Raw genomic sequence first — 26,403 nt, forward strand, 5'->3', positions numbered from 1 at the left:
GATAAATAGACAGAAATGGGAAAAAGATGACTTATTTGAGAATGGACGGGAGAGGGGATAGTGGTGCAAGAGGGATGGTATGTGTAACAACTTAGGACCTCACCCAAAATGACTAGTCGGAAGGTATTATTTGGGTTTCTTGATTCTGTACCCAGCGAATAACCGATGTGGGAATAAACACACGCTCGACGGGTCCTCACACCGATGTGCGAGGATCCGTGCAAGCGTATGCTTAGTCCCACATCGATTATTCGCTGGGTAGATCTTGAATACTTATACAGGATCAAGTAACCTAAATAATACCTCTGGCTAGCCATTTTGGGTGAGGTCCTGAGTTATTACAAATGATATCAAAGTGGATCCAGCCCATAATCTATGTAGACCAGGGGATACTGCAACATGGAACTATTGGGGTTGACTACGAGCCGATCGTGGTATTTGTGATTAGATTTGAATGGATTTGAACCCTTAGCCCGACGAGAACGTCAGGGCTTAAACGGAGAGTGTATGTGAGAATCCATGCAAGCGTGTGTTTAGTCCCACATCAGTTATTCGTTGGGTAGATCTTGGATACTTATACAGGATCAAAAAATTCAAATAATACCTTTTGGCTAGCTATTTGAGTGAGGTCTTGGATTGTTACAGTATGATGAGAGACATGGGAGAGGAGATGATCGACACTGAAGCAAGGCAATGCTCAGGAAGGCTTGCGCATGGGAGGAGGGAAGAAGAAGAGAGAGCACAAGAATTTTCTAGTGGAAGAAGGAGAAGGAAGATGGGAGGGTTGTGCACGGGAAGAGAAGAACGGATGGATGAGGTGATGGAGGAACCACGTGGAAAGAGAGAGAATGCAAGAGGGGGATGATTAGGATATTGTGCAGGGAAGAGAGAGAGAGAGATAGAAAAAGGAAGGGCATGCAATGCAGAAAAGGAGATAGAGGGAGAAAGGGTGGCAATTATGCAATCCACCATTGACTAGTTGATATGCAATTAATAGATATTCAATCACAAGAGTACGACATTGCATGACTATGATAGTAGAATGATATGTTGGTGGTTTATTCTCTAAGTTATCATGTTTGGATCATTGCATCAAGATCCCTAACAAATGGGTCTTCGAAGGTGACTAATGTTATCTTGACATCATCTACATGAATAGGATTTCCAATACTCATAATTTTGCCCTTATGACGTCATCTTGAATTCTTCGAGTAGGCCATTGTAGACCAGTTTAACCGCAACCAATATATCTTCCATATTAAGATTAGGATAATTAGAACATACTATTTGGTGAAACTAGCTCTATTTTATCAAGATATTTAATCTTTAGTTATCAAAATTATCAAGCTTAAATCCTTCTAACCAAATATGTAACAAATGGACTCCTAAGTAACCATAAATGTTGCCTTTCTGCGATTGTCTACTCGAGTATCATATTTTGGAGACTAGATAAATTGGGTGATTTTGAGTTTGCTTAAAGTTGTGGAATTAGTCCTCTTTTTTTGCCTTCCTCTCTTTTGTTTTTCTTTTAATTTGATGACAAACTAGTTAATGTGACTAAAAATATACTCATCTCAAGATAATCTGTTGCAGGCCTTAACCCAGGCAACGTAGAGAGAGAATAGACATAGTAAACAAATGGATTAGATATGGAAGAAAACTCAACTCCATTAAAGATTTTTTTTTCTTTTATTGAATCAAAAAAAAGTCTATCTCAAGCTAAACCCTAGGTTGCCTTATATTGATGGGCCTTATATAATCATGTTAAAAATACAAAACTCGGCCTTGAAAATAAAAGTGTAACTCATTATAATTATTCAGCCACAAAGTATGAAAATTCAGCAAACATAAATGACAACTCCAAAAGGAAATTTCTAGGACTTTTGACCAAATATTGGATTGTTGGAAGATCTGGCAGGAAATCCGCTAGCTTCTACAAAATTTGGGATGATCCAGTTGATTGTAGTATCTGTTAGCTAGCCATATCCTGCACCGCATCATAACCTTATGATGATGTCGACTATATTAAATAGCTAGCTCCAAGCATTCCTAAATTTCGTTCTTCTGTCTCATGGATAATGTAGACACTTTTTTGGTAAAATTGCATGATTACGTAGCCATAGTATAGGTACAACCAACAGTATCAGAGTACATCAAGTCATGCAACTGAAGGGGCATCATTAGGGGGGATTTGTAGATCAGTGAGCTAGTATGGTTCGCCACATGAGAAGCAACCCAATTTATAGTACTATTCACTTTCTGCATACATGAGCTGCCTTAATGAATCTCATTGTAGAGATCAATATCTTCAAATTCTCCAGAATGGGATGAGTATCATCATGTGCAGTTAACAATTCTGAATGCAATGATAGTTTCGAAATCCCGCTCGGGAATAATATCAGGGGCGTTGATGACTGTAATGGTATACACCGAGCCATCCTACGCTCTTGGCATTGCACAATCATAGAAATGACAACCATCCACTGCAACCAATTCTGACCACTAATCACAGAACAAACCTAGCACTGCCATTTGCAACGTGATCCATAATACTTTCGTCGAAGTTGATCTTGAGGAAGCCAAGGGTGGAGGCTTCCAACCGAAGTGGATCACCCTGAACGATGCAGACTCGTCTGTAGAGTATGCCCAGCTTTCTTTAGCTATCAAAGACCGCCGAGTAGCATTTGCTTGGATGAATTCATTGGGATATGATTAATCTTTCATGATGGTGGTAAGAGGATCCTGATCTGCACCTTCAAACATGCAATTGTTCCTGGACAACCAAATGTGGCAAATAATGTAACAGGTGGAGATCACTCTACCAACTTTGTTTCTACTCCAGGACTCTTCTTTGAGATATCTGAGCAATGCATCCAAGGAGTGCAACAGACCACTAATGATGCCAAGGTCCCATGCAACCCGCTAGACCTTGCGAGCCTTGAACAATGTAGAATAACATGATTGATTGTCTTCTTATTCTTCAGGCAATGGAAGGTGATCCAAATCCACATTCGACAGCAGGAGAGCTATTCTAGGATGAATACCCAGCTTCCAGATCCAAGCAGTGTCATTAAGCATAATGGGAGAATATAGACACTTTATTCAATTATATGGAAATGGTAAACTAGTGATGTTTTAAACTAGGAAAGATAGACTATGTTTTAAACTAATTTAGCATTTATGATAGGTCTTTGATTGAGGAGAGATTTTAAAAAAAAATAAAATGAGGAAATGAACAAGCTGTATAGAAGAAGAGAGATGTGGAATCCATCAAGGTTTATATATATTTTATTAATTAAAAGGCCAATCTACATATTATAGATTTTAGAACTTTCCTTGGATCTGTACAAGAGAATAGATAAAGACCTTTGAGTAACACATAAACAAAACTTCATTAAGTTTAAAGCTTTCCTAATTACCTGACAAGGACCTTTTTGGCAAATCTACTAAAAATATATGTTTTGACAAGCTCAAAGATCTACTAGCTGGTTTGACACATATCAACAATGGAACTGGTGGAGGTGTGTGATTCCAATTAAAGGAAGGCCATGAAAAAGGGAGAAACAATCCCAAGGCTTCCCAAAGGGAACAGCTGGCTCGTAAAGCTGATGTTAGATTATGAAACCATATCTCATAAGCAACACTAACTCCTCTAATGAATAAGCTCCAAAAGGAGAGGGGTGTTAATGGATTGTCGAGATCTTAGGTAGTAGAACAAAAGCATCGAGGAAGCAGCAGCTTTGGAGAAGATGAGAAAGAAAGTCTCATTGAATACATGTTCTCCCTCTTCCTTCGCATCCATTCAATAGAGATGGTAGCAACTCGTTATTGACAAATTTGTTTCCAATCTGGCAAGATGAAGAGGCAAATTTTTATCCTCTTGAGGTCATTTTGCTCTCATAAACACTATGCTTTTTGGCTAATCACTTTCTAAATGTTGACTGTTGTCTTTCCAATTACTTGACTCATCAACAAACTGAGCATCTTCCTCTAGAAAAGTTATATGACCATCAGCCTTCTCTTGCTTTGTCAATTGTTGCATTATTTATGGATATAAGCAAACTTGGAATTAAGAATTAATGAATTTTAAGCATGCCCTTGTTGCTTAGTGGAGGTGAAAACTTCTTGCTTAGTCCTATACCAGCTATGTAATCGATAGATCTTAGGTATCTATACAGGGCTAAGGAACCGAAGTAGCATTTTGCAGCTAACCATTTTGGGTGAGGTACTAGGCTGTTACAAACTTAAAACCTCTAAATGGAAGAATGTATCCAAAATTCTATATTTTGTGGCTTAACATTTCATTCACTTCAAATAACCATCAAAGGGAGGCTTTGGCTCAAGAGATGGCTAGCTGATTACTCTATTTTCCCTCTATCTTTCAACCAATTTTTGCTAAAAGGCCATCTTAATTTTGCTTCATTTTTGTGATAATCTTTAAACTCTAAGAATATTTTGATCTACATCCGCCGAATTGAGATCTGTTGACTGAACTGCTATCTCTTGTACGATGTTCTAAGTGACATACCACCCTCAACCATATTCAATTGAGCAAGATGGAGTTAAAACATCTCTTTATTTTTCTAATCAAATCGTTCCGCCACTTCAGCTATAGTAGCATTATTTCTCCTACTTCATTAACACTTAGGACATGTCATAGACTAGAAAAGATTAGAACCTTCATGTAGCTTGTCCTCACGGATCCTTGCCAAAAAGGGCTAGGATATTAGCTTAGGATGTCTTTTATGCTTTTGCAGCCATCTGCAACTTTATCAACCATCAATTAAAATGATTGGGTCCTCGTTCTTCTCAAGTTCAACCTTTGGATGCCATCTTGGTCTGGCTCAACAAGCATAATCAACCTCGAGAGATTACTTTAGATCAGCATAATATCAACTAGGTTCGGCAACTAGATGGGCAATTTGGAAAGAGAAAAGTGACTGCTAGTCAATGTAGTTGGTAAAATCATTCAGAGTTGGGTACTACGATCCGATCCTAACCCAATCCGATTCATTTGAAATTTGGATAATTTTGGGTTTTCAATTCTACGACCTGACCTGACCCAACCTGATCAGAATCTGTAAAATTATTTGGGCCCGCAGGCCGTAGTTTGTGGAGGTAGAAACAAGTTATGAAGACATAGATGGGTTGACCCAAACCGGACTCGACTCGAGCCCAAACAGGATCCATTTTTTTTTTGGTTGGGTTCGGATTATATATAAATCCGACCAGACTTGAATGACCCGTTGGATCAAAATTGTAGTGGTAGATCTGATCCGATCTTCTATTGGGTTGGGTCTGTATCCAAAATTAGAATTTGAACAAGAAACTGAGTTGGGTCAGGGTCAACCCGATCCGACTCGACCCATCTGTACCTCTAATACACACACACACATATATCATCTTTCGGTGGATCATAGGCTATAGAGCAATAAAGTGTTATTCCATCGAATACTGCATGTAATACGATTAACAAGTCAGCATAAATTTGTATATTTTTAAAAGCTAGGGTTCAGTTATTAACCTATTACAAAAGATGGCTTTGTATCATATCATACTAATTAGTGGAAATTTTGTCATTTATTACGATAATGTTAAAATTATAAGCTATGCTTCAATTTTCTGAATTCCACATGCATTGCACTTGCATTTACAATTATATATTTTAATTCCTAGCAGATCATAAGTTGTGAACTGAACAAACTAGCACATTTTATGAAGCAGACACCACTTGTGGAAACCAATTAATGGAGACATCAGCAGCACAATGAAAACAGATCTACAAAACTAAAGGGCAATATGTGAACAAAGCACATGCATCAAATATACATACATACATACATATTATATATATATATATATAGATGTATGTATGTATATATGTATATGTATATGTATACATGCATTTCTACCGATTAAAATCAACCTAAAAGTTCAGTTTTGAAAACATATTGAGTTTAAAAACAAAAATAACCTTAGGAATATAATCATGTACATACAGCTAAGATCGTGCAGTAAATCTAAGTATAAGATAGATGAGAGGATTACATACTTACCTGCTGGAATACTTAGACACTTAGCATAGACTGAGCTGAACCCAAATAGAAGGTAGCAGTCTTCCTGAGAGCGGCCGCATCCATCCGCTCGACAAATATTCCCAATTTCCGGTCCTCAAGTTCAGTACATCTATCTCATGAGCAGCACCGTCCAGTCGTTCCTCAGGGAAGTCGAAAGGAGCACCAAAATAAACGCATTCCGGTCTATATCCTGGAATGTCCTTTTTTGTGCGAACTGCCAAGCTCTGGTTTATAGCTTCACATCTGAACAGTGCATGCCCGCGAGCACTTTCCACCCTGGACGGCCCTGGTGGCGTGTTCAACCTCAACTTGAACATTCTGAAGCACCCCTTCCTGTTTCTACTGTTATCAGCCCCTTCATGATAAGAGACCAACACGAACAACCTTTTTGATGCCGTCACGAAAGACAAAGCACCACGAGGCTCGACTCGCAGTGAATGAATCAGTCTCGACTCCAAAGGACCAGCGATGTTGCAAACTGAGATGTTGCCTCCTGCGTCCATTATGAAGAACCTGTCCTTATGGCATGCCATGGAAACGATCGTCTGAGTTAAGTTTGTTCTCAAAACGGTCCAGGAAAAATCACCCACTTTGCAGAAGGCAACATCGTTTTTGTTAGAGTAGCAGTTGCTCATCATGACCATGCCATGTCCATTAATCGGAATCAGGCGCGAGGACAAGAAGGCACGCCACGGGTAGATATCCGCGTACTCATTCAGGCCTTTGGTGCCATGCTTTCCATGGCCTACGCTCACGAACTTTTTATTGTATCGAGAGAATTGATACCCAGGTTGGTGGAAGAAATCTGCTGTAGGAGGGAGCTGGATTTCATCCCCGGTCAGGGGATTAAACAACGACAGGCTTCCGTTGGGGGTGGTGATGTCGAGCAAGACTAGCCAACCGCGGCCGGATGCGAGGACTATCTTGTTAACCATCCCAGGCAAGAAGAGAATGCGTACCTGATTACTGGAGAGGCAGTGCACAGGGCGGACATCGGTGGTTGGATCATATGGCAGCATCAGTAAAGGGATGTGTAAGGGGAGAGCGAACCGGCTGGTGGAGGATCGCCACGAGTGGCACACGCTGCGGAAGCGGATGTAGTCGGCGGGCTCGGTCATCTTCTTGGCGATGGCCTTCAAAAGATCGGTCGGCATGTTGGCCCATCGGGATGACATCGTCGTCGATGCGCGCGCGAGAGAGAGGAGCGCTGGGGGTGGCGATCGATGGAAATGGAAACAGGGAGGCGAGAATCCTCTCGGGGATTGCCCAAATTTTTAAACTCCGGCCGCTTCTGGGGAGAGAGAGAGAGGAGCGTATTCCGTGGGGCGCTGGGGCTGTTAAAACATTGGCGAGGATCGGCCGGATTCGGGCTGTATCTTTTGCGCGAAAGAATGATTGATCTCCTTTCGGGACGTGGACCGTTGGATCGTGATCCGCACATATTGCCAAGCGCTCCGAACGCCTTCAGTCATCCTCTGCACAGATCTCGAAGCGACAATTGCTCGCTCCAACGGTGGATGCGAGGGAAGGATGGTGATTCCTTACGCCCCCGACCCCTATCGGCCTCCGGTTTGCGGTCCGTCAGTGAAAATCGCGGTGGCAGGGGAATGTGTCTGCATGCTGAGAGTTGAATGCCGCAGGGCGCCGGTCAGTTGCATGGACGAAGCAAACTATGCCACGTGGCGTAAATTGATTGGAGGAGTTTATGGAAGCTGTGCATGCATTGAATTGAATAATAAAGTACCATCCCATGGCCATCTCAGCAAATTAAAGTGTTTTTGTCCCCCTTGATGATATTTTGCTCCTTATCTCTGCCTCTACTATTATAAAATAAATGTTCCAAAACACATTTATGCATAACCGAGAGGTTTTGTTCTTTCTATTTTTAACCTATCTTAAAATATCATATCTTCTTTATATTTTTGGAAGAGGTCTGAATTGGTGAATTAAGATTTGCTAAAATTAGGATTAGTGGTTACATTTATTGCATATCAACTCTAAGCCTTATCCAGCAATTACTTTTAGATGAAAAGAAAATCTTACCAAGATTTGGAGATATATGCCTGGAGGACTTAAATATAATTCAAGGATCACTCAGGGATTTAGAAATATTTTTTTTCAAAGTATGTAGGCTAAAAATAGGTTGGATCAAACTGAGGCATCTTTGAGCCTGACCTAGATCTAACCCACTATCTGATTGGTCCGAATCAGGTTCATGAAAAAGATTTTAGATCCATCAAATCAATTGAGTTGGGTCAAAGTCAAGTTAACCCCAATCCAGTCCAAATATTCAGGTTCAAGTCAGCATTGGATTTGGTCAATAGCTCAAGACAAGCGTTAGGCTATTCTTTTCTAACTAAAAATATATAATTGATAATTAAAATCAAAATTAAAAATTTATATAAAACTAGAAAGAGCCAACTTAAACTTGACCTTGATTTCATAGAACATTCTTAAATTTACATACTAGGATTATTTTATATATACATATACATATACATACATACATATAGACATAAATACACACACATATATACATATACATATACATACATACATACGCACACACACAAGGAAGAAAAAAAGAAAATAAAAAGAAGAAGAAAAAGGAAATAAGGAAAAAGGAAAGAAAATAAGAAAAGGGAGAAGAAAAGGAAAGAAAAAAGGAAAAAGAAATAAAGAAAGAAAGGAGAAGGGGAAAAAAGGTTGAAAAAAAGGGGAAAAAAATAAAGAAAGGAAAGAAGGAGAGAAAGACTGAAGACATCTATTAGGAAGCATGAGTAGAGCCACTGCCGAGATGGGATAGGATGGTGGGGTAATCTATTTCATAGAGAAATCAGAACACCTTTATCCCCCCAGAATTTAAAACTCTAAATGCTTATATTGATTTTTTGTCTCAAACTGCTTCAAGCTTCTTCCTGATATAATTTTTGTATAGCTAAAGGTCACATACCATTATACACATTTCATGGTCACCTTTTCATTTTTGTTCATGGATGAAAACAAGTATTGCTCTAGAACCAAAACACGTGATATAGAATTTAAATCAATAAATCATAAAAGATAATGTAGATGTTGAGTGTGACCCTAAACTTAATTTTGTAAGGCTCCTCATGAAACTTCAAAATGCAGAATAGATTATTAAATTAATTGGTTTGATTTATTTATAATTTAAAAAATATTATCGAGGATGGAGAATGAATCTAAAATAAACATAAAAAAAAAGAGAGAGCTGTGCGTGAAAGAAAGGGTATCTTTAAGGAATTTTTGTTTGCCCTCTCTTTCTTTTGCTATGTAGGAATCGGTCAATTTTGGAGCAAGAAAGGTCGCTGTTCTTTGAATTCTACCAGTTGGATGCGTACCATCTCAAAGAACTCTTGCCGGAGATGTTGATCGTAATGAACTCGCGCAAATGTATAATTCAAAGCTAATTAGCGAGTTGCAAAATCTTACTACCAAAAGTCAAGGAACAAAACTAATCTACGTTGATGTCTACTCTACCTTGCTTGTCTTATTTGTTATCCAGAAAAATATGCCAAGTTTTACAAATCTTTCTTTTGTATTTTTTGGTAAAGATAAGTTGCACAAAAATTGTAATGGAGAAAAATAAGTTGTTAGGCACTTTTGTAACCTACGTGTTGGCTGAGACATAGGTAGCACCTTCCCGACGTAAATATTGTGGAACAATTGCATGAAGTTGTTATTCGACGACTTGGTTAACTAATGGATTTAAATTTGGAGTTTTGTGCAGGATTTGAAGAGGCGACAAAAGGATGTTGTGGTACAGGAATTTTGGAGGTCTCGGTGCTGTGCAAGAGCTTAAGCACTGTTTGCCCAAGTCCTTTCCTGGGATCGCTATCACCCCACGGAGAGAGGTTATGAGGTCCCAGTGGAGCAGCTTATGCAGAGGTACATCCACTTGCTAAGCTGGGAAGGCAACATTTCTCACCGGCGCTCGATTGTGACCCTAATCGCAATATGGTCTCTGTTCAATGTACTTTTACCAAGCGAAATTCAAAATTGCAATCAAGCGCACCACCGTGTACTCCGGCAATGCGCTAAACCACGAGTACACCACAACCACATCACGTCCACTTCAACGAGCGAGTAGAGTAGTTGGTTCCTTGATGTTCAAGTATATCCTGGTACGCCAAGTGGTTGGAGTCCACGTATTATTTACCCTCAGCCACTTAATTTAAATGCAACGGTGTTGGTCAAAAAAGTTTTTATTAGAATGCAAATTAAATTTTAGCGACTTTTTTCGTAAAAAAACTCGCAATCAGTTGAAAATTATCTTAAGTTTTTCCAGATGCAAATTTTACACCGTAGGTGCGGATAATATTTTTGTTGCAAACAAGCTTCGGAAAAAAAAAAAAAAAGATTGAAATAAGTCAATAGAAACTCAATAATCCAACATAAACGTAAAGTCTCAGAAATATGTAGACATTTTGCTGAGAGTTGGGTTATATGACAGTCAGGCCTTCAGCCCCAGCTGTTTCACGGGCTTGGAGTATGGTCAAGTTAGGATCATCATACAAGATTTAGATGTTGCTTTGACTATCGCAACCAAAGATGAGGTGAGCAAACAATTTTCCTTCGCATAATATGGCATTCACATTTACAATGTTTCATTCAACTAATATACAAAACAGTCACGTTAACCGTTTTCACTATGTTCATTCCGAAGACACCAAAATGAAAATTTTCACTACAAAAAAATTGAGCACATCAGATGTTGAATACAACTTGGAGGGTTTGCTTCTTCGTGCTTGCCCAATCCAGACTGTGGCCCATCTGAACATGCTACAACCTCGTTTTGGATGTGCAGAACGAGGTGAGGCAAATGCAAGTTTTAATAATTAAGTGATTCCACAAGACCTGAATGCCCTGATATACACCCACATATCACAGAGCTTCTGGGATGAAGAGTTTCTCTTGCCAAAATGTCCAAATGTGATTCTCGGTTTATATTGCCATATAATCTCTGGATATACAACCATCACAATAACGAGGAATACAAGCAAAAAAAGGTCTACCAATCTTCAATATCATCATCTTCTTCACTTTCCTCGGAGTTGCTTCCTTTTTTATCTATGCCCAACAAATCAGAGTTATCCTCCTCACCTTCTGGATAATGTAAAAGATTTTTATGCTTATGAACATCCAGCAATGTCTGCGTGCTAAGCCATTTAATTGTAGGTCTACATTCAGCAGCTTTGTAGGACATGCCGCACAAGCTTGAACTGTTGTAGGTGTCACCTCTCTCCAACAGCATCTGAGTCTGTATTTCCGGACAGAGAAATCAATGGAAGCTAAAGAGGGAGTAGGACGTGCACATGTAATAACAAGACAGCTGGATAAAATGTCCATGCCTAGGTGTGGTTTAAGAGTAATCGATTCACATGAAATTTAGATCAATGAAGCAAGTAATTTTAAGTCATGAGACACTGACCTATCCAAACTTTATGGGGCATCTAAGCATCTAATAATATGTATGAACTAGGACTTGTATTTTCGTTTTTGTTTCCTACTAATTTGTGCTTGGTGACAGTATCAAGGGTTTGGTTCCTGCTGCAGAGATTCTACAGATGCTTAACACGCCCACCAACCAAACTTATGATTCCCAAGTGGGGTTATACGTTGAAGCTAATTCTACAAAATTATTTTCTCAAACCAGTTTACCTCTTGCAGTAGTCCTGAAGCAAGCTACAAGAGGAAAACTTATTAGAGAATAATTTGGCTACTGCATAACAAGTTTATAACCCCCGCATAAATTGGACAAAAAGGTCTCTGATATCTGGGGATTGTTCCATTTGAAAAGGACGTTTATTAGGCTATCACAGCAAAGGACGGAAGCTCTCTCTTAAGTGCTTTTTCTTCCAAGAATTTAAGAGGTTGGATAAAGAAGAAATGAATGAAAGGATAAGACAGTTCTCTTTCCAATAATGCTAACACCAACCTATCAACAAGAAATATTGATGGTGTCACGTATCTAACAATAAGAGAAAATTTTCCCTCTCTAAATAACTTTTGATGGTGTCCCCCATGAAGTTCCCAGTTGTGACACCAAGCCAGAAGCAGAATTTTATGGAAATCACAATCTGGAGGTCTTTCTCCACTGGGGCATAGCCTTTAAGGTTTTTCTACCCTTGGTGCTCACTGATTGACAACCAAAAGTTTATCCTCCTTACAGAGACAGAACAGAACAGATAACTATTAGCTCTTTGCACACACACACTAACATGTGATATATCAGTTTTAGATAAGTCTGCTATCTTTCAACAAGGCCATCAATATCAGCTGATATAATATAACTGATCTACCTTATTGTGTCTTGATGATTGCTCAACTTGCCAAAGCCTTGGGCGGCGGATGGTGTGCCACCTGCCATATCACGACCCATAGTTAAGAAGCTTCATGTCGAACTGATTATATACTACTATTATAGAATAACCGAGCAAAGAGACCTTGAAGGTGAGGGCTTAGAATTTGCAAATAGTACCCCACGTATTGCCACTGAAGCAGCAAATGCTTGTGCTACACTTTCCACGTCGTATATCTCAGGTATCATCTGACGCCTTGCTGGGCGTAGAACACCACCAAGAAGGCAGTCAGCATCACTTAAATAAGACGTGACCAACCATACATTATCAACTTCCTCATCACTGATAAAATCGAGAACTGCAGAAAGAGACGTGGGTCTAGTTACATTTACAAGGATACTTAAATATCATGACATTCAGAGTGCAACCGAAGTAACAAGGTTAATTTCTTTCTCATATTAAATACCAATTTACAACCTTAAGCAGTCCAAATTAAGATAACAAGCATTTTATGGGATAATTTACATTTATGGGCCTGCCCCAGTGGTAATACCCCTCTAATTAGCAACCACAGGTTCTAGGTTTGATTGTTGGGTGGTGCAATTCCAAAAGGCTGGACCTGGATAAGTATGGTAGGCGTGGGTTTCCCTCCCTTTCTCCCAAAAAGGGTTCACACTTTGGCAACAAAGAACAAAGTCCATACTAGAAATTCGACCAGAATATTGAAACATTGAAATTGCCGTTAGATGGATCAAAAATCATATTCTAGACTCTCACAAATACACAATGTTGTCTTTGCCGCAAGTTTCTCAACTTCATGTTTAATTGCATGCATGGAATAAAAACAGTAAGTTTGATAATCGCCTACACCAAGAAATTAGCTATCCACAACTCAATCGAGGTTAGCAAAAAGAAATTTCCTGAACAACAACACAGTGAATTGGAAAGGAACAAGTCAAGCACCATCACTACAACATACATTGGAGAACCAAATTTTGTCACTGGTATAACAGAATGCCATATTGTGAATGACCTCATCAAATTAACTAAGCAATCCATCCAAGACATGGTTTTGAGTCCATTCATCAGAATGACTTCCACAAAAGCTGAACTATTGCTAATTGCCATTTAAAAGAATCAACACTTTCTCTTCATGATATAACAAGCATGTACAAAAAAAGAAAATTAAAATTTTGTCACAAATAATTTACTAGGGCAAACACATATTCTAGTATGAATTGTAAATACTCAGCAAGTTTCTAGACACGATGAAGTGGAAAACCAGGATAATGGTAGAAGTATTACCATTTTCATGGAGAAAATCAACAATAGGCCGCACTTGCCCATGTGCCTGAGAAAGAACTTTCTCTGGAGTATCCATTTTCAGTGGATTCCTTGCAAATCTCTCCTGCAAAGCAAATGAATCTGGTTCCACAGCAGCAAGTGATAAATGATCAAGACACAGGGCAAAGAAAGAATAACATCCTCCAAGAGATAATAAATACAATATAAAAGGCAAACAACAAAAGTTGATTCTTTTACTTTGTTCATGCATGGCCAGAGAGAAGGTAAATGGTGTAGGGGAGAGTAGTATACCAAAGTAAACATATGATGATTACACCAAAAAATAGGTGATAAGAATTTATTATGTTCAACTACTAAGGATTACAATGAGCCGTTGCTAGTAAAGGGGTAAAAGTCTCAAAACAAAAAAAAGAAGAAGAAGAAAAAGAAAAAGGGTTGCAAATTCAAAAGCCGGGGATGAAGAATGATTGCCTGATTAAAGATACTATCTAAACAAAAAAACCCTACCATGATGTAAAGAAAACATCAGCTACTAGATTTTGATGTTGATCCAACAATCATACCATGGGGATTCATGGAGATGGAGACCCTTTGCTGCGATAAACAGATATCTTGTAATCCAACTGAAACCTGAACAACTTCATGATAGTTTGGCCATGAATAAAATACCGAATGCTAACAAAGCTAGAGTGATCGCACCAGATAAAGGTGGTAATATAGAAGGGAGCTACTAGTTATGCTCTTCAATGGCGGAGACCAAGGATTGCTGCGTCGGAACCGGGGTCCGGACCGGTTGCCTAGCAGCATGGGTCAGTATGCCCCTATGTCGTTCTGTGCCGGGCCCATACCGACAGTAGAGGGGGTGGGAGAGAGGAAGAATGGGAGAGAGAAGGAGAGAGAAGGGGGACAGAGGGAGGGAGAGAGGAGGAGGGTGGTGGACATTTGGCGGAAGTCGACAGAGGACCAGAGAGCCGCACGGAGGGGCGGAGAAGGGGGTCCGCCTCCAGTTCGTCTGCTTCGTACAAAACAAGGGTTCCAAAGGAGGCCTCTTTTTATTTTCGAAAATTTTCAGTGAAGTCGGCAAAACCGGAGGCGGAGCCTCTCCTCCGCCCCTTCGTGTGGCTCCTTGGCCCTTCACCAGTCGGCTGCCACCCTCCCTCTCTCTTCCTTCCTCTCCCTCCCTCCACACTCTCTCTCTTTTCCTCTCTTTCCTTCTCCTTCTCCCCCTCCATCGCTAGTTTCTCATTTTGGTTGTTGGAACCGTCCTGGTCCACCACCAGTACGACTTGACGCACCCCGAACCAGGCGGTTTGAGACGATTCCGCCGACTATGGTGGAGACTGACAGTGAATTAGTGGAACATAGCATTCTACAAATTTTAAGAGATCCAATCATGGTGGTTTCATCATCCTAGAGATGATACTCTTAATTACAAAAAGCACAACCAATGCAGAATTACAACTAATCCGAATATAGAAGATGCTGCAATCATAATTAGGCTCTAATCAAATTATCAGCCAAGGAAAACCACCTAACATTTAATCTACTATCTCGGATCCACTAACTACACTAAGGGGTGCACTCAAGGACAATTTTCACTGAATGCATGTAGAAATGAGTTTGGATGCACATGAGTCTTTTTTTTCTGTTATACATCAAGGAAGTAAGAGAACTGGATGGCGTGGAGAGAAATGTTTCACATGGATTGCTAGTGGTTGAGAGGAGACTTCACAAAGGTACAGAACAGAGGAGGACCAGAGACAGACTCATGGCAGCTAAGCAAGGAAATTAGGATTTTCAAGGGGATTGGGATTTTGGGTCTTGGGAAGTCTCCTCTCCTGGTTCCCAAATCTCTAGAGAAACGCACACTAGGCCAACCATTAGATGAAGATCCAACATTAGACCTATAACAAAATATTAATACAATGTATAATATTTATGCACCATATAATACATAATAGACTTGAGTCAGGTTGTAGTTGGGTAGGATTGACCCAAACCCAGCCCAATCCAATTCTTAATCAGGTTAATCAGGTCATAAGCTCCCAATCAGGTTGTCAGTTTACAAAAACCTACCAAACTGCTATTTAAATGGCTTGATTTCAAGACATGTTGGATCAGGGCCTGATTTATAGGCAAGGCATACATCAGAACACAAGTGTTACACTTTAAGAAGATAATGTGGTATTGAAATTTATTGGTCATGCACAACAAAAGAAATGCTCACCTTTAGGTTTTTAGAACCCAAAAAGATTTAGATGGTAGTCATTAAAAAATTGAGAACTCTTGCTTCAATAAGAATAATATACAATTTCAAAGTGATGAGAAATTCATGGTCCATCAATCCACTGAGGATGGCAAAATGATGTAGTTATTGAAAAAAAGATACAGTGACAAACATCACGAAATTTAACAATGCAACACAAGGATAGCAAATAAGGATTAGCAAATTTAAAAGAAGCATCCCCATGCATTTATTTGGACCTCCTGAAGACAATCTTGGTAAACTGCAGAACAAAGTTATCAAACTAGGTGCCAATCAATACCAAACTTATATATCATGCTACATATACGATCTTAAGTAACCAATTTAGATCCAATGCTCTAAAAGTATTGTGTGTGTGTGTAATCATTATACATACCCAGTGCACATGGATCTACTGCCACCCTCTTATTGTGCAAAAACTTCCCCAAGGCATGGAAAATTGTAAGTGTTTCATCTCTTCCACATGGCAAGGATATCTTGCAATCAGGGTTGCCATCTTCATGGCTTGAAATTGACAATAATTTGGACTTATCGGAATTCATTTCACAGTAAGAGTTACTTAGAGTTGATGCAGGCAAAGTAAAAAATCTATCTGGTTTGAGACAAGAATACTGCAAAGATGTTATAGCATGTCTGATGTCACCTCCACTGGATTTTGCTATCTGATCTATCCCCTCTGCAGTCACATGACACTTCTCTTCCTGACATATTTTACTGAGCGTTTTCCTGATAGAATTTACTGTAATAGGATTGAAAGCTACCTGCACACAAGCAAATTGAGACACTTCTCTGAATAATTTGATGATTTACTAACTGCACAAAAGGTCTGCAGGAAACCTTACCTTATAAGCCCCAGCTCTCTCAAGAGATGACGCAAGTTCTTCCCAGTAGTGTGTGGCATTGTCACCAGACTCCGTTTTATGATACTCAGTGATCAAAATAACTGTTGGAACTTGAGTTGATTGAGTAAGAGTTGTTAAGCATTTGTTTAATCTTGCAAAAGCAACTCTTCCAGTTGTCACAGGAATGTCGTCGATTAAGAGAATAACTGGTTTTCTCGATCCTCCTATCTTCATTGGATGAAGCAATGAATACTTTCTGATCTTTTCTACAAAGTTTTCAAACTCATCCAACTTTGACATGTAGCGTATTTCTAAAAAACGCATCAGTATCAGTTGTTATAAAATAAAACAAAAATTAGAACACCAACTGTCTAATAATTATAATATTTTACAAGGAGAAAATCTTGGCCTGACAAAAGGCCTATCAAAAGTTTGACTTATCTGTTTACAGAACATTTGTTTGGTGTATAGTTCCAATATGTGAGAATCAAAATATCAAGTTAACCTGCAAACTTAATTGCAACTACAATGTGAAGTACCTGAATTAGTATTATGTATATACTCTTGCCAGAGTGTAGGTGTGGGAGTCATCCATTCACACAATTCAGCTCCAAGTTGTGATGCTATTACACGAACGGCTGCCTGTAAGAGAGATTTTGCCCTCATACATATAAGCCCAGAAATATTTTTAGTATAATGTTACAAAATAATATGATATAGTTAGCTAATTTACTAGAAGACAAACCACAGCTTCAGATGAAAGTGGATTACAATCAACAAAAAAAAGCTTCTTCCCCTGGACAAGTGTCTTATCTGATTATTTAATATATGTGATAGTTAAGAACTGCGCAACTAAAAACACACTAAATATCTTTCAATCAGCTTTCTGACATATGAGCTTCAAAGTTTAGACAGCACAGGATATCTTGAAAAAGTTCATATCTACATGCATAAAATGTTCCATTCAGAAATGAACAGCAAAAAACTAGCCATAGAAGCAAGATTAATATGCCCGAAAGATTGTAACAGTTAAAAATAAATAGGTATTCAGACTGATAAAGGATCAGCTGTTACAAATATCGGTTCATTTTGTAAATGAGGGGAAAAGTGCTTAACAGAACCAATTAGTAATAGCCAATCTGTTCTATTTTTTACAACAAACTATCCTTTCAATTATGACATTATGGAATCGTTAGAATCAAGGTTTGCTATATTGGTGCATACCGCTCCCTATCGGCCATATTGTACTGTACCATTATTAAATTGAGATTTATACTGAGATTCGTACGCAAACCGACCCTCATACATACTGACATTGTATCAGCATGGTGCCAATATAGGATCCAATATTGAGATTGCAATGGTTAGCTAATCTCTACTATTAAAATCTTAACTCCTTGGCCCAGATGATGGACTTCACACATTGCCACTCTCATGATCTCTACAGAAACTCCAAGCTCTCATAATCAGATTTCTCCTCGCTCACTTCTTGCTAAAGAGACAGAAGAAAATAAACCAGCCAGAAGTGGGAGTATATACACAAACAATATAAATCATTCATTAAAACAGAAACACAGCCCCTGTGCTTCCTCTCATATGCATTATACCTGCCCAACACTAGTAAGATGTTATTGCAAATTTGTTATGGTAGAACAAGAGAACCAGAATGACTAGTGACTTAATATAATCCTCGAATGCACCACTTGAGTACTAAAAGCAATGAGGGATCAGTGCCTGACAGAGTAATCACAAACAGGTGAAAAGCATCAATGCCTTACAAAAACAAAAACATACAGATTTTCCAACTCCAGCTTGTCCAGTGATAACAAGAGCACAGTTGCCGAAGCCTTCCTGTTATACAGGGAGAAAACAATCTCATTATAGTACATCTGTTACTATCACAGAAACTGATAGAAACATGCATAGTTAAACAAACAGCTAGGAGCATGTAACATTAAAGAAGTAAATCATGTAAATAGCATATCAAGGGTCTGCAAATCAAATCAGTACAAGAAATATTGATGTTAATCAGTAAAACTTTAGCAAGTCAAAAAATATGGTAGACCTGCATACTATCTATAGTGTAGGAGCATAATTTTGGTCTACTGTGGCTTTTTAGTTAATAGGGAGCCATTTGGTCTATGTAGCTTAGGATTTTGATTTTCTTTGAAGAGTGTTGGTATGATTAAACATCAGTATGAAAGAGTCAAATTTTCAATTTGACGGCAGCCAATAGTTTGGAAAGCCATAACAGTCGATCATCAGCTCCCATTCAAGTAAATTACGAAAGCATTCTTCTGTTCATTATATTTTTCTGTCGAAAATTGTTTCTCCACACTCAAGTAAAGAACTCTTTTTCATTATGCTACCTAGAATTTCTATTGGTTTTCTTGCATCACTCCTCACTTCAGAACTTTAACTATGCACAATGATTCTATCAGAGCAGTCAACCCTATGTGTACATAATCAAGTTTTAACAGTGCAACACGAGTTTGCAAAGATATGACAAGGGTACAAAATCAATGAACAAAGAGTGAATGGTCACTTACATATCTGAGCATACACCATTCCAAGATCAGGTTTGGCGAAGAAAAAAAGGTAATGATAAGATTAAATCACCTGTGGCGTCTTTACCCTTTCTTCCATCCATTTCTTCACTTCTTCAGCCTGAAATGAAAAAAATTCAAAAACAAAAAAAACATTTTTACAGATATAATTTTCAGATATAAAGCTCAAGAAAAAAGTTAATGGTGCAATGTTATACTAATAAAAAATAAGCAGTAGGCATTTTACCAAAACAGCATTAGCATTACCATCACGTTCTCATTCACTCGCAGATGCAAGTCACTTTCTTTTTTTCGATGTTAAAAAAGAAAAGTTGAAAATTGTGGGTAAGATTTGTAGAAGCAGGTAGCCTTAACCATATGTGTAACATGAAGCCCAAAGGGCAAAGGTCGTTGCCATCCTTGTCAAGAGATATGCCAATCTCTCCTTTCAACAAACCCTCATGCAGTTCCCTTTTGGAGTGGTTATTCTAAGGTGGGAGGTGGGAGCAACTTAGGGAAAATAAAACTTGAAAACATACATGTGAGTTAGTATCGTTTATAATAAAAGAGAAAAATCATACTAAGCCAGTGGTTTGGCAACACAAAATATGGGAACATAACATAAAAAATGATAAGTGTTCGGTTGAAAGCATGGTATGCCAAATTAGCCCGAACCGAGCAGTACAGAGTGTACTGTACCATACCGGTACAATACCCGTATTCGGTACGGATGGCGTACCGAGTTCCATACCATACCGTATTGTACCAACGCTGCTAGTGTGGCACTAGTGCGGGGTCCGGTACCGAGACAGCAAACCTTGGTTGAAAGCGAAACAACCTTAGCTTAACAGTAAAATTAGTTGTTTGCTAGGCATGTGGAACATGGCTGGAATTACTAGAGTCAACAATTGCTTGCTTGGATTGCCCTCAAAACATAAAAAATGAGATATACCCTTAAAAAACAGTCTGTTATAATAATTTACTTAAAAAATGTTTCATTTAGGCCGCATTCGGTTGCTGAATAAATTTGAAAGTGATAATAATTTTGGCCGGATAGGATTTTTGTGTTTCTAGTTTGATGGATAACTGCATGGCATATCCTTTGTTGATGCCGCTGGGTTGGAGGAATAAGTTCATAGGATATGTGCTTGTTTATATATTTTGGACAAAATTGCCCTGCAGACAACCCACTAGTCTATCACAATGGCATATAATTTGCCGTTTTGGACTAAATTCCCCTTCTCCCATTTGTGGAAAACTGGGTATGGAGGGATTTCCTCCTGCCACAGTTGGAATGTAAATATCACCCAATACAACGCACTCTCGCACCCCCCAATCCTCAGCACCCAGTCCATGGCCAAAAATAATGGTATATTTTTCTTTAGAAAAAATTACCCTTCTTCTATTTGCAGAAAAATGACCGGGCATGGAGAGATTTTCACTTTTAATAGTGCCCTGCTCCCACCCCCCTTACAACCCATGGCCTCGATTAATGTTATATAATTTTTTGCACATAGAGACATGTTCATTAGCAAAGCATAAGAAAGTAATTAGATGCAAGGCTTTAAATTTTGGTGAGATTGAAAGCATTCCACTAGCTTGAATGTTGGAATGGGATGAGTTGGGAAATGGACCGCAATGGGACAAGACATCCACCATCCCAAATGTCGGTATGCAGGGCGTCCCATTCCACACAAAAGCTAAGATGGCCCATCCCACAGTATTTAAAATGTTCATCAGAAAGACAACATCATATATAGTAACCATGACTCCAAATTATAAGCAATAAGACCATAAATCCAAAATATGAGCAATAACCATGCATAAGAAGAACCATAAATTTTCCAAACCCCAGTAGCAATAACTACCATTTCGAGGGGTTTATCTCTTGTTAGAGGACAAGTCTATTCCAAAAGCCAAAAATGAGTGCTTGGCTAGATAAACCCCAAACCCGCGAGGGGTGCATATTCCATATACTAAATACTTAGTGAATACAAACATAAATCCGAAAGGATATATTCAAAGATTTCAAACAGAATAGTATACTCTAGAATGATGCCTAATAAGTTTCTTGCATATTTTACATCCTTAATCTCCAAAATTTTTCTCTACTTTTAATTAACCATTTGAGACATTTAAAGTTTTCAAATAGAGATAGAGACCATGAAACTGCCAACTCTATCAAAACCAAAACTTGTTTGCTCCACTAAAACCAAAAGCAAGGTTCCATACTGTGGTTTTGTGAGATTTCAGTCCTCATTTTTTCCTACCTCCCACCCTTTTTAAATCTAACGGACGGCCATCGTCATTTACTTGTACTTATGTTTCTCCTGATTGCACTTACCTTTTAAAACAAGTTTAAGCAAAATTTAATAAATTAAGGGACGAAAAATTCTATTGATGGTCCTATACAACTACACGAAATGAAAACCCAGGGTGAAAAAAAGAAAAACAAATGTACATACTACAAAGAAATTAGTTAAAAGAAGCCATCATGCTCTTTATGTACAGCATCACTGCAAGAAACAAAAACCTTCTTTTTGTGAACAGCAAGCTCAGGCAAGGATCGGGGTTTATGTTTGTCAACCCAAAGCTCTATCCCATCTGTGCATGTAAAACCTGATTCAAATTGCCCATCTCAGCAAATAACAGTTTGAAATTGCATATATAGTAAATACAATCAGAAACATAGCTAAGCATTTTATACTATAGATGATTTCCTCTAACATCAACAATTGGCAAACAATGATGCATAAAGCCAGCACTAAATGCTTGGGACAAGGCTTGTTGATTATGTTTCTGATATGACAAATCCATTCTAATTTGTTTAAGATGTAAAATGAACATTTTTTCTATTAACTAGCAGCAGATATGTAGAATTCTTCCTAAAGAATTGCCAATCATTAGTGATTTCTCTAGGTGCCAATCATAAAAGAGAAAATTACACTCAGTTCCAGATTCAGGAGCTTAAAAGTTTAAACGAAAACATACCTGGTGTTATTCTAAATTCATGAAGACATTCACAAAAATCTTCAGAGAGCAAATCAAATTTGACCTTCAACAAAGCAATAAATATAAAAATTTCAGACAAAAGCAAGCAAATAGAGTAGAAAAGGAAACCAATGTATACAAAATTAAAATCCAAGGCTTAAAAAAATATAAAACATTTAATTATAACTCATGCACTAAATTGGCCCGTTGAGAATCAACCTCCCAAAGGATATAATTACTTTCTCCTAACTAGTTGCTGAGTAAGATGGCCAATATATGTGTACTTTATTATAACCACTTTAGTACTTATCAAGTAATTAAGCTACCACCAAGGTTCGTGATCTTAGTATTGGAATCGTAGTAGTGCCATCTTGGTGCAATATCAGTATGCCCAGTAAGGGCATCATTTCAATGTAGTGATACTCAATATGCTCCCTATACTATGTACTGATTCTATATCAATATGATACACTATGCCCAGTATATGCCAGAATGGACCAGCAAAGCGCACCATGGCTGCCACTGATAAAACAAACCACTATAGCTGCCTTAAATCACTTCATATAGGAATCTAGTTACACCTCACAAACCTTGAGTCTCAGTTTATGTGATTTACCTTCATAGCATGCAAAGTGATGCAAAAGATCAGTTAGTCTCCTATAGTTTTAGAGAATTTTCTTTCTCTTGCTTAGAAGTTTCCATATTTTCCTCATTTATTTTTTCTTTTAATGTCAGGGAAACCGGTGAATGTTGATCGAAAGCTAATTTTGGGACTCTTTTTTTTTGGAGGTGGATGGGAGTTGAGTTTCGGATCTTGAGACACTCACAACAACCTTAGATTGGAAATTTAGCCATGTTTAGCAATAGCTGATAGGTTCATCATTTGGGACAGTATGATTTTAAGGTGAAATGATTATTAGACACAATTTATTAAAGTAGACTTATGGACCACTATATCAAAATTATTTTTCCATCATTGAGGACTTGACATAGGACTTCTCAAATTGAACACTAGTTGTCTCTCTTCTCTTCCAATTAAAAGATCCATCACCCAGCTCCTCCCAAGGACTCAAAATTGGATTACACAACCATAAATAATGAGGATTTTGATGCTGTTGCAATTTTTTTTTGTTTTTCAGATCCCTTGGATAATTTTTGCCTCAAATAGGTGTGTAGTTTTAAGGTTATGATTAGAGTACTTTTATCAAAAAAAGACTTGGAAGATTAGTAGGATTCATATTTGCTTCAATTTTCAAAGTCTATATTGGGATTAAGACTAAGTTACAACCTATACTTTGTGTTGTTGTAATCTAAAATGTGACTCCATTATATAATACATGCTGTAGGAAAGTCCAATGAGAAGCATTTCCCAAAAGTGTCTAAGTTACCAAAAAAAATATTTTGTCCATCAGTCAATTTGTTCATATGTCGTGACAAATCTATTTATCTGAGTTAATGGTTTAGATTGCCTTAAATGTCTTCCATAAAATCCTGAGCAAGACCTAGTTCAGAGTACTTTAGAGATTAAGTCTTCCATAAAATCCCACAGAAACAATCTATGTGTTGTCAAGGTAATTTGATTATTAAATTAAGTTGTTCTTCCTCAATTTTTCCCTTGTTTTGGTGGTGAACTTCCTTATGCTGATCGGTGCAAGAGGTAAAGCTCTATCAAGGCATCTTGCTATACTTCATACTTGTTCTAGAGAAGAACTGTGATTCTGTGTGTATTCCTGTTGACATTCTAGTAACCTTTTGTTACTTACAAAACAAAAAGAAGTCCTAACCTAATCGATCTAGATGACATAACTGATGACAATGATCATCAGCATATATAGGGGACAGAATCATATATTGCTGGAATTTAGGATAAAAAGTATTGCCTATATTCCTTATCCTTTGGGATTTAAATAGCTTTCTTTTTCCAAGTTTATTTTTCCACTTTGCTCTTTGAATAGAAGTGCACATTCAAACTTCTCGATGCAGGTCTTCGGGATTATGCATTCAAACATAATTATCAGGCCTTCTACAAAAATTTTCCTCTTGAGAAGGAGGTTTTACATGATCGTACAGGCACTCCCAGTCTGTTCATTTTGATTGATTCAATACATAAGATTATCAAACCCTTGAAATTTATCGGGAATGTTAGTAGGCTTACTCTAAAAATGTTGTAGCATATGATCTATAGATCATCATTTTCCTGGTTCTCAAATCTTTTGGAAAAAAATTGCAGGTTTCAAGCTCCACTGGCACATTACACTGACTGCAGTTCAAACCCCTTGGCAAAGGTTATTAGTAATTTCTATGGGCAATTCTAACACATTTGCGAACCAGTTTATGCTCTTGTGATCATTCCTCAGTGACCGGAATAAAATACCATAGTTCATGAATGCATTAAGCATAATAAATCTATTATCACTTCATTCGACATCCTCAGTAGAGCAGTATCTTATTTTTCTGGCTCCCTTTTATGCACTCCAGTTTGTGAACTACTTGTCAAGGTCTCAAGCAAAGTTCATACCTCAGACTCTCCAATGCTTTATACCATCCATCATCGGTGAGAGAAAAGATATTCAGCCTCAAAGGCATCCTTTTCACAAATTATATGTCACACATTGTCGTAAGCCCTAAGGGGCTTCATTTCTATCGTCCTCGTCTCTAAATATCAAAAGGTAATCAACTGAACCAATCCATAAGAAAGAGGAAAGGATGAAAAATAAGCAATCAAGATTTTGTTACCCAAAGAAAGAAGAGGAAGACGATGGCATGGAAATAGGTAACCACTAAACCCTACCAAGAAGATTCTTTTACGTTCACAAAATCAAAATTTTGGTTAAAGAAACAAGAAGAGATAAAAAGAAAAGCGGTTTAAAGGGCCAAAAATCGCATACCACCTCTAGTTCTTGAGATGCTTCACTCGAGACGCGACAACTCTTCGAGCTCCCAACTCGAGGCCTCTTCGACGCGACCGGTGGTGCCGTTCTTGATCTCGACCTCGAAGATACGCGGCCTCCAGTCGCCGAGCCGGCTCTGCCCTCTCCCTCCTCCTCCTCTTCCGAGGAGGAGGATAGCACCACCACGGGCCTCCGCTTCCCCATCGAAGATCAAACCCGTTATCTCCTCACGGATCGATCGGAGCCGCCGCTTCTTAGAGAGCAGAGAATGGCCCTGTGCCTTCCGTGGATGGAATCGAAGGCATCGATCCCTTCCTTGTGCCCCGGAGGCGAGGGGGGGGTGTCGTTCGGAGGTGAGGGAGATCAGAGACCCCAGAGATAGGCTTGGCGGGCTTTGGAAGGGTGGCTTCCAAGAGAAGAAAAAAAAGCGGAACAAGAGGCATTTTGCGGCTCGAAGGTGAGGGTACTTAAGTAATTATAGTGTTTGCTTTAAACCGTCCCGTTGATGGGGCCCAGCGTCACATGGGAGGTACGATGGGTCCCAGCTTGTTGGTTTACCTAGCCGCACGCGAGCCAACTCAACCTGACCCGAGCTACACCATCGAATTTAGATTTGGAGTTGTGTCGGGTTTGGGTATAGGCGGTCAGCTTAATTGTCAAGTCGAAAATGGATAGACAAAGTTATTCAGCTCTTCAAGTGATCTCATCTGCCCTCTTCTCAGTGCTCTCTTTCTTATTTCCAAATCTCTGTCTTCCTACTAGTGTGTCGTGAATCAGTTCTTTTGCCAAGGTGCTGACTAAATTTTCTAACAGTAATTCTATTTTAGTTTCTCTAACTCTCTCGTCTTTTAATAAAAGCCGGATGGTGTTCGCACCTCCCTTCTTGAAAACAAAAAGTCAAGACCAGAAAGGGAGAACAGAATTGAGCTTGATTTGGGCCTTAACACAAGTCGACCTACCTATGTTGGACCCCTCGGATTCAACAAATGATTTAGCTGTTGAGTGATTTGATCTCGCAAATATGTAGCAGTATTTCATAAGATTCTAACTAATATATATCGGTTAATTATTTTTCAAGAAAAATCTTAGATCAATTGGTGGCTTCAGTAGGGCTGCAGGTGAAATTTATTGTAGGAGACCATGAGCTAGAGCCATAGAAAGA

General features: G+C 38.6%; 2 protein-coding genes, 1 non-coding gene and 1 pseudogene across 7 annotated transcripts; 1 reads left to right on the top strand and 3 right to left on the bottom strand.

Annotated features, from left to right (window-relative positions):
• Positions 1 to 6,076: 6,076 nt before the first annotated feature.
• Positions 6,077 to 7,281, bottom strand: LOC120110916 (uncharacterized). The gene has a single exon (XM_039126958.3). It carries the CDS (start codon positions 7,250 to 7,252, stop codon positions 6,077 to 6,079), a length of 1,176 nt encoding a protein of 391 aa, XP_038982886.3. The 5' UTR covers positions 7,253 to 7,281.
• Positions 7,282 to 7,607: 326 nt separating this feature from the next.
• LOC149753420 (GDSL esterase/lipase EXL3-like) lies at positions 7,608 to 9,959 on the top strand (annotated as a pseudogene).
• A 691-nt stretch (positions 9,960 to 10,650) lies between these two features.
• ATRAD17 (RADIATION SENSITIVE 17) lies at positions 10,651 to 25,700 on the bottom strand. Of its 5 annotated transcripts, none has more exons than XM_089923643.1 (12): positions 25,239 to 25,700; positions 22,351 to 22,414; positions 21,893 to 21,978; positions 19,433 to 19,480; positions 18,608 to 18,664; positions 17,353 to 17,455; positions 16,814 to 17,124; positions 16,348 to 16,732; positions 13,706 to 13,825; positions 12,545 to 12,659; positions 12,401 to 12,461; positions 10,651 to 11,358 (listed from the first exon to the last, which is right to left on the bottom strand). In XM_089923643.1, exons 1-12 carry the CDS (start codon positions 25,443 to 25,445, stop codon positions 11,110 to 11,112), a joined length of 1,806 nt encoding a protein of 601 aa, XP_089779769.1. In that variant the 5' UTR covers positions 25,446 to 25,700; the 3' UTR covers positions 10,651 to 11,109. The 5 variants fall into 5 exon arrangements, with proteins under 5 accessions (XP_089779769.1, XP_038982259.3, XP_038982256.3 ...); XM_039126331.3 differs by having other exon boundaries at positions 12,580 to 12,758; XM_039126328.3 differs by having other exon boundaries at positions 12,545 to 12,758.
• Positions 19,694 to 19,818, bottom strand: LOC120110959 (U6atac minor spliceosomal RNA). The gene has a single exon (XR_005512078.3). It is a non-coding gene; the product is annotated as a U6atac minor spliceosomal RNA (small nuclear RNA).
• Positions 25,701 to 26,403: the final 703 nt, after the last annotated feature.

The sequence above is a fragment of the Phoenix dactylifera genome, chromosome 6 (genome assembly GCF_051530095.1).
Source record: "Phoenix dactylifera cultivar Ajwa chromosome 6, Ajwa_hap1_PhDact_Kaust_v1.1, whole genome shotgun sequence".
Classification (NCBI taxonomy): Eukaryota; Viridiplantae; Streptophyta; class Magnoliopsida; order Arecales; family Arecaceae; genus Phoenix; species Phoenix dactylifera.

What these genes read in the sequence shown, in the direction of transcription:
- ATRAD17 (XM_039126328.3), bottom strand. Translation starts at nt 25,445, where the DNA reads ATGGGGAAGCGGAGGCCCGTGGTGGTGCTATCCTCCTCCTCGGAAGAG. An exon ending in AGTAGATCCATGTGCACTGG is followed by an intron (nt 13,826 to 16,347) that starts GTATGTATAATG and finishes CTGTGGAACCAG; the next exon opens with ATTCATTTGCTTTGCAGGAG. An exon ending in TCTAAGCCCTCACCTTCAAG is followed by an intron (nt 12,462 to 12,544) that starts GTCTCTTTGCTC and finishes GTGATATGGCAG; the next exon opens with GTGGCACACCATCCGCCGCC.
- LOC120110916 (XM_039126958.3), bottom strand. Translation starts at nt 7,252, where the DNA reads ATGTCATCCCGATGGGCCAACATGCCGACCGATCTTTTGAAGGCCATC.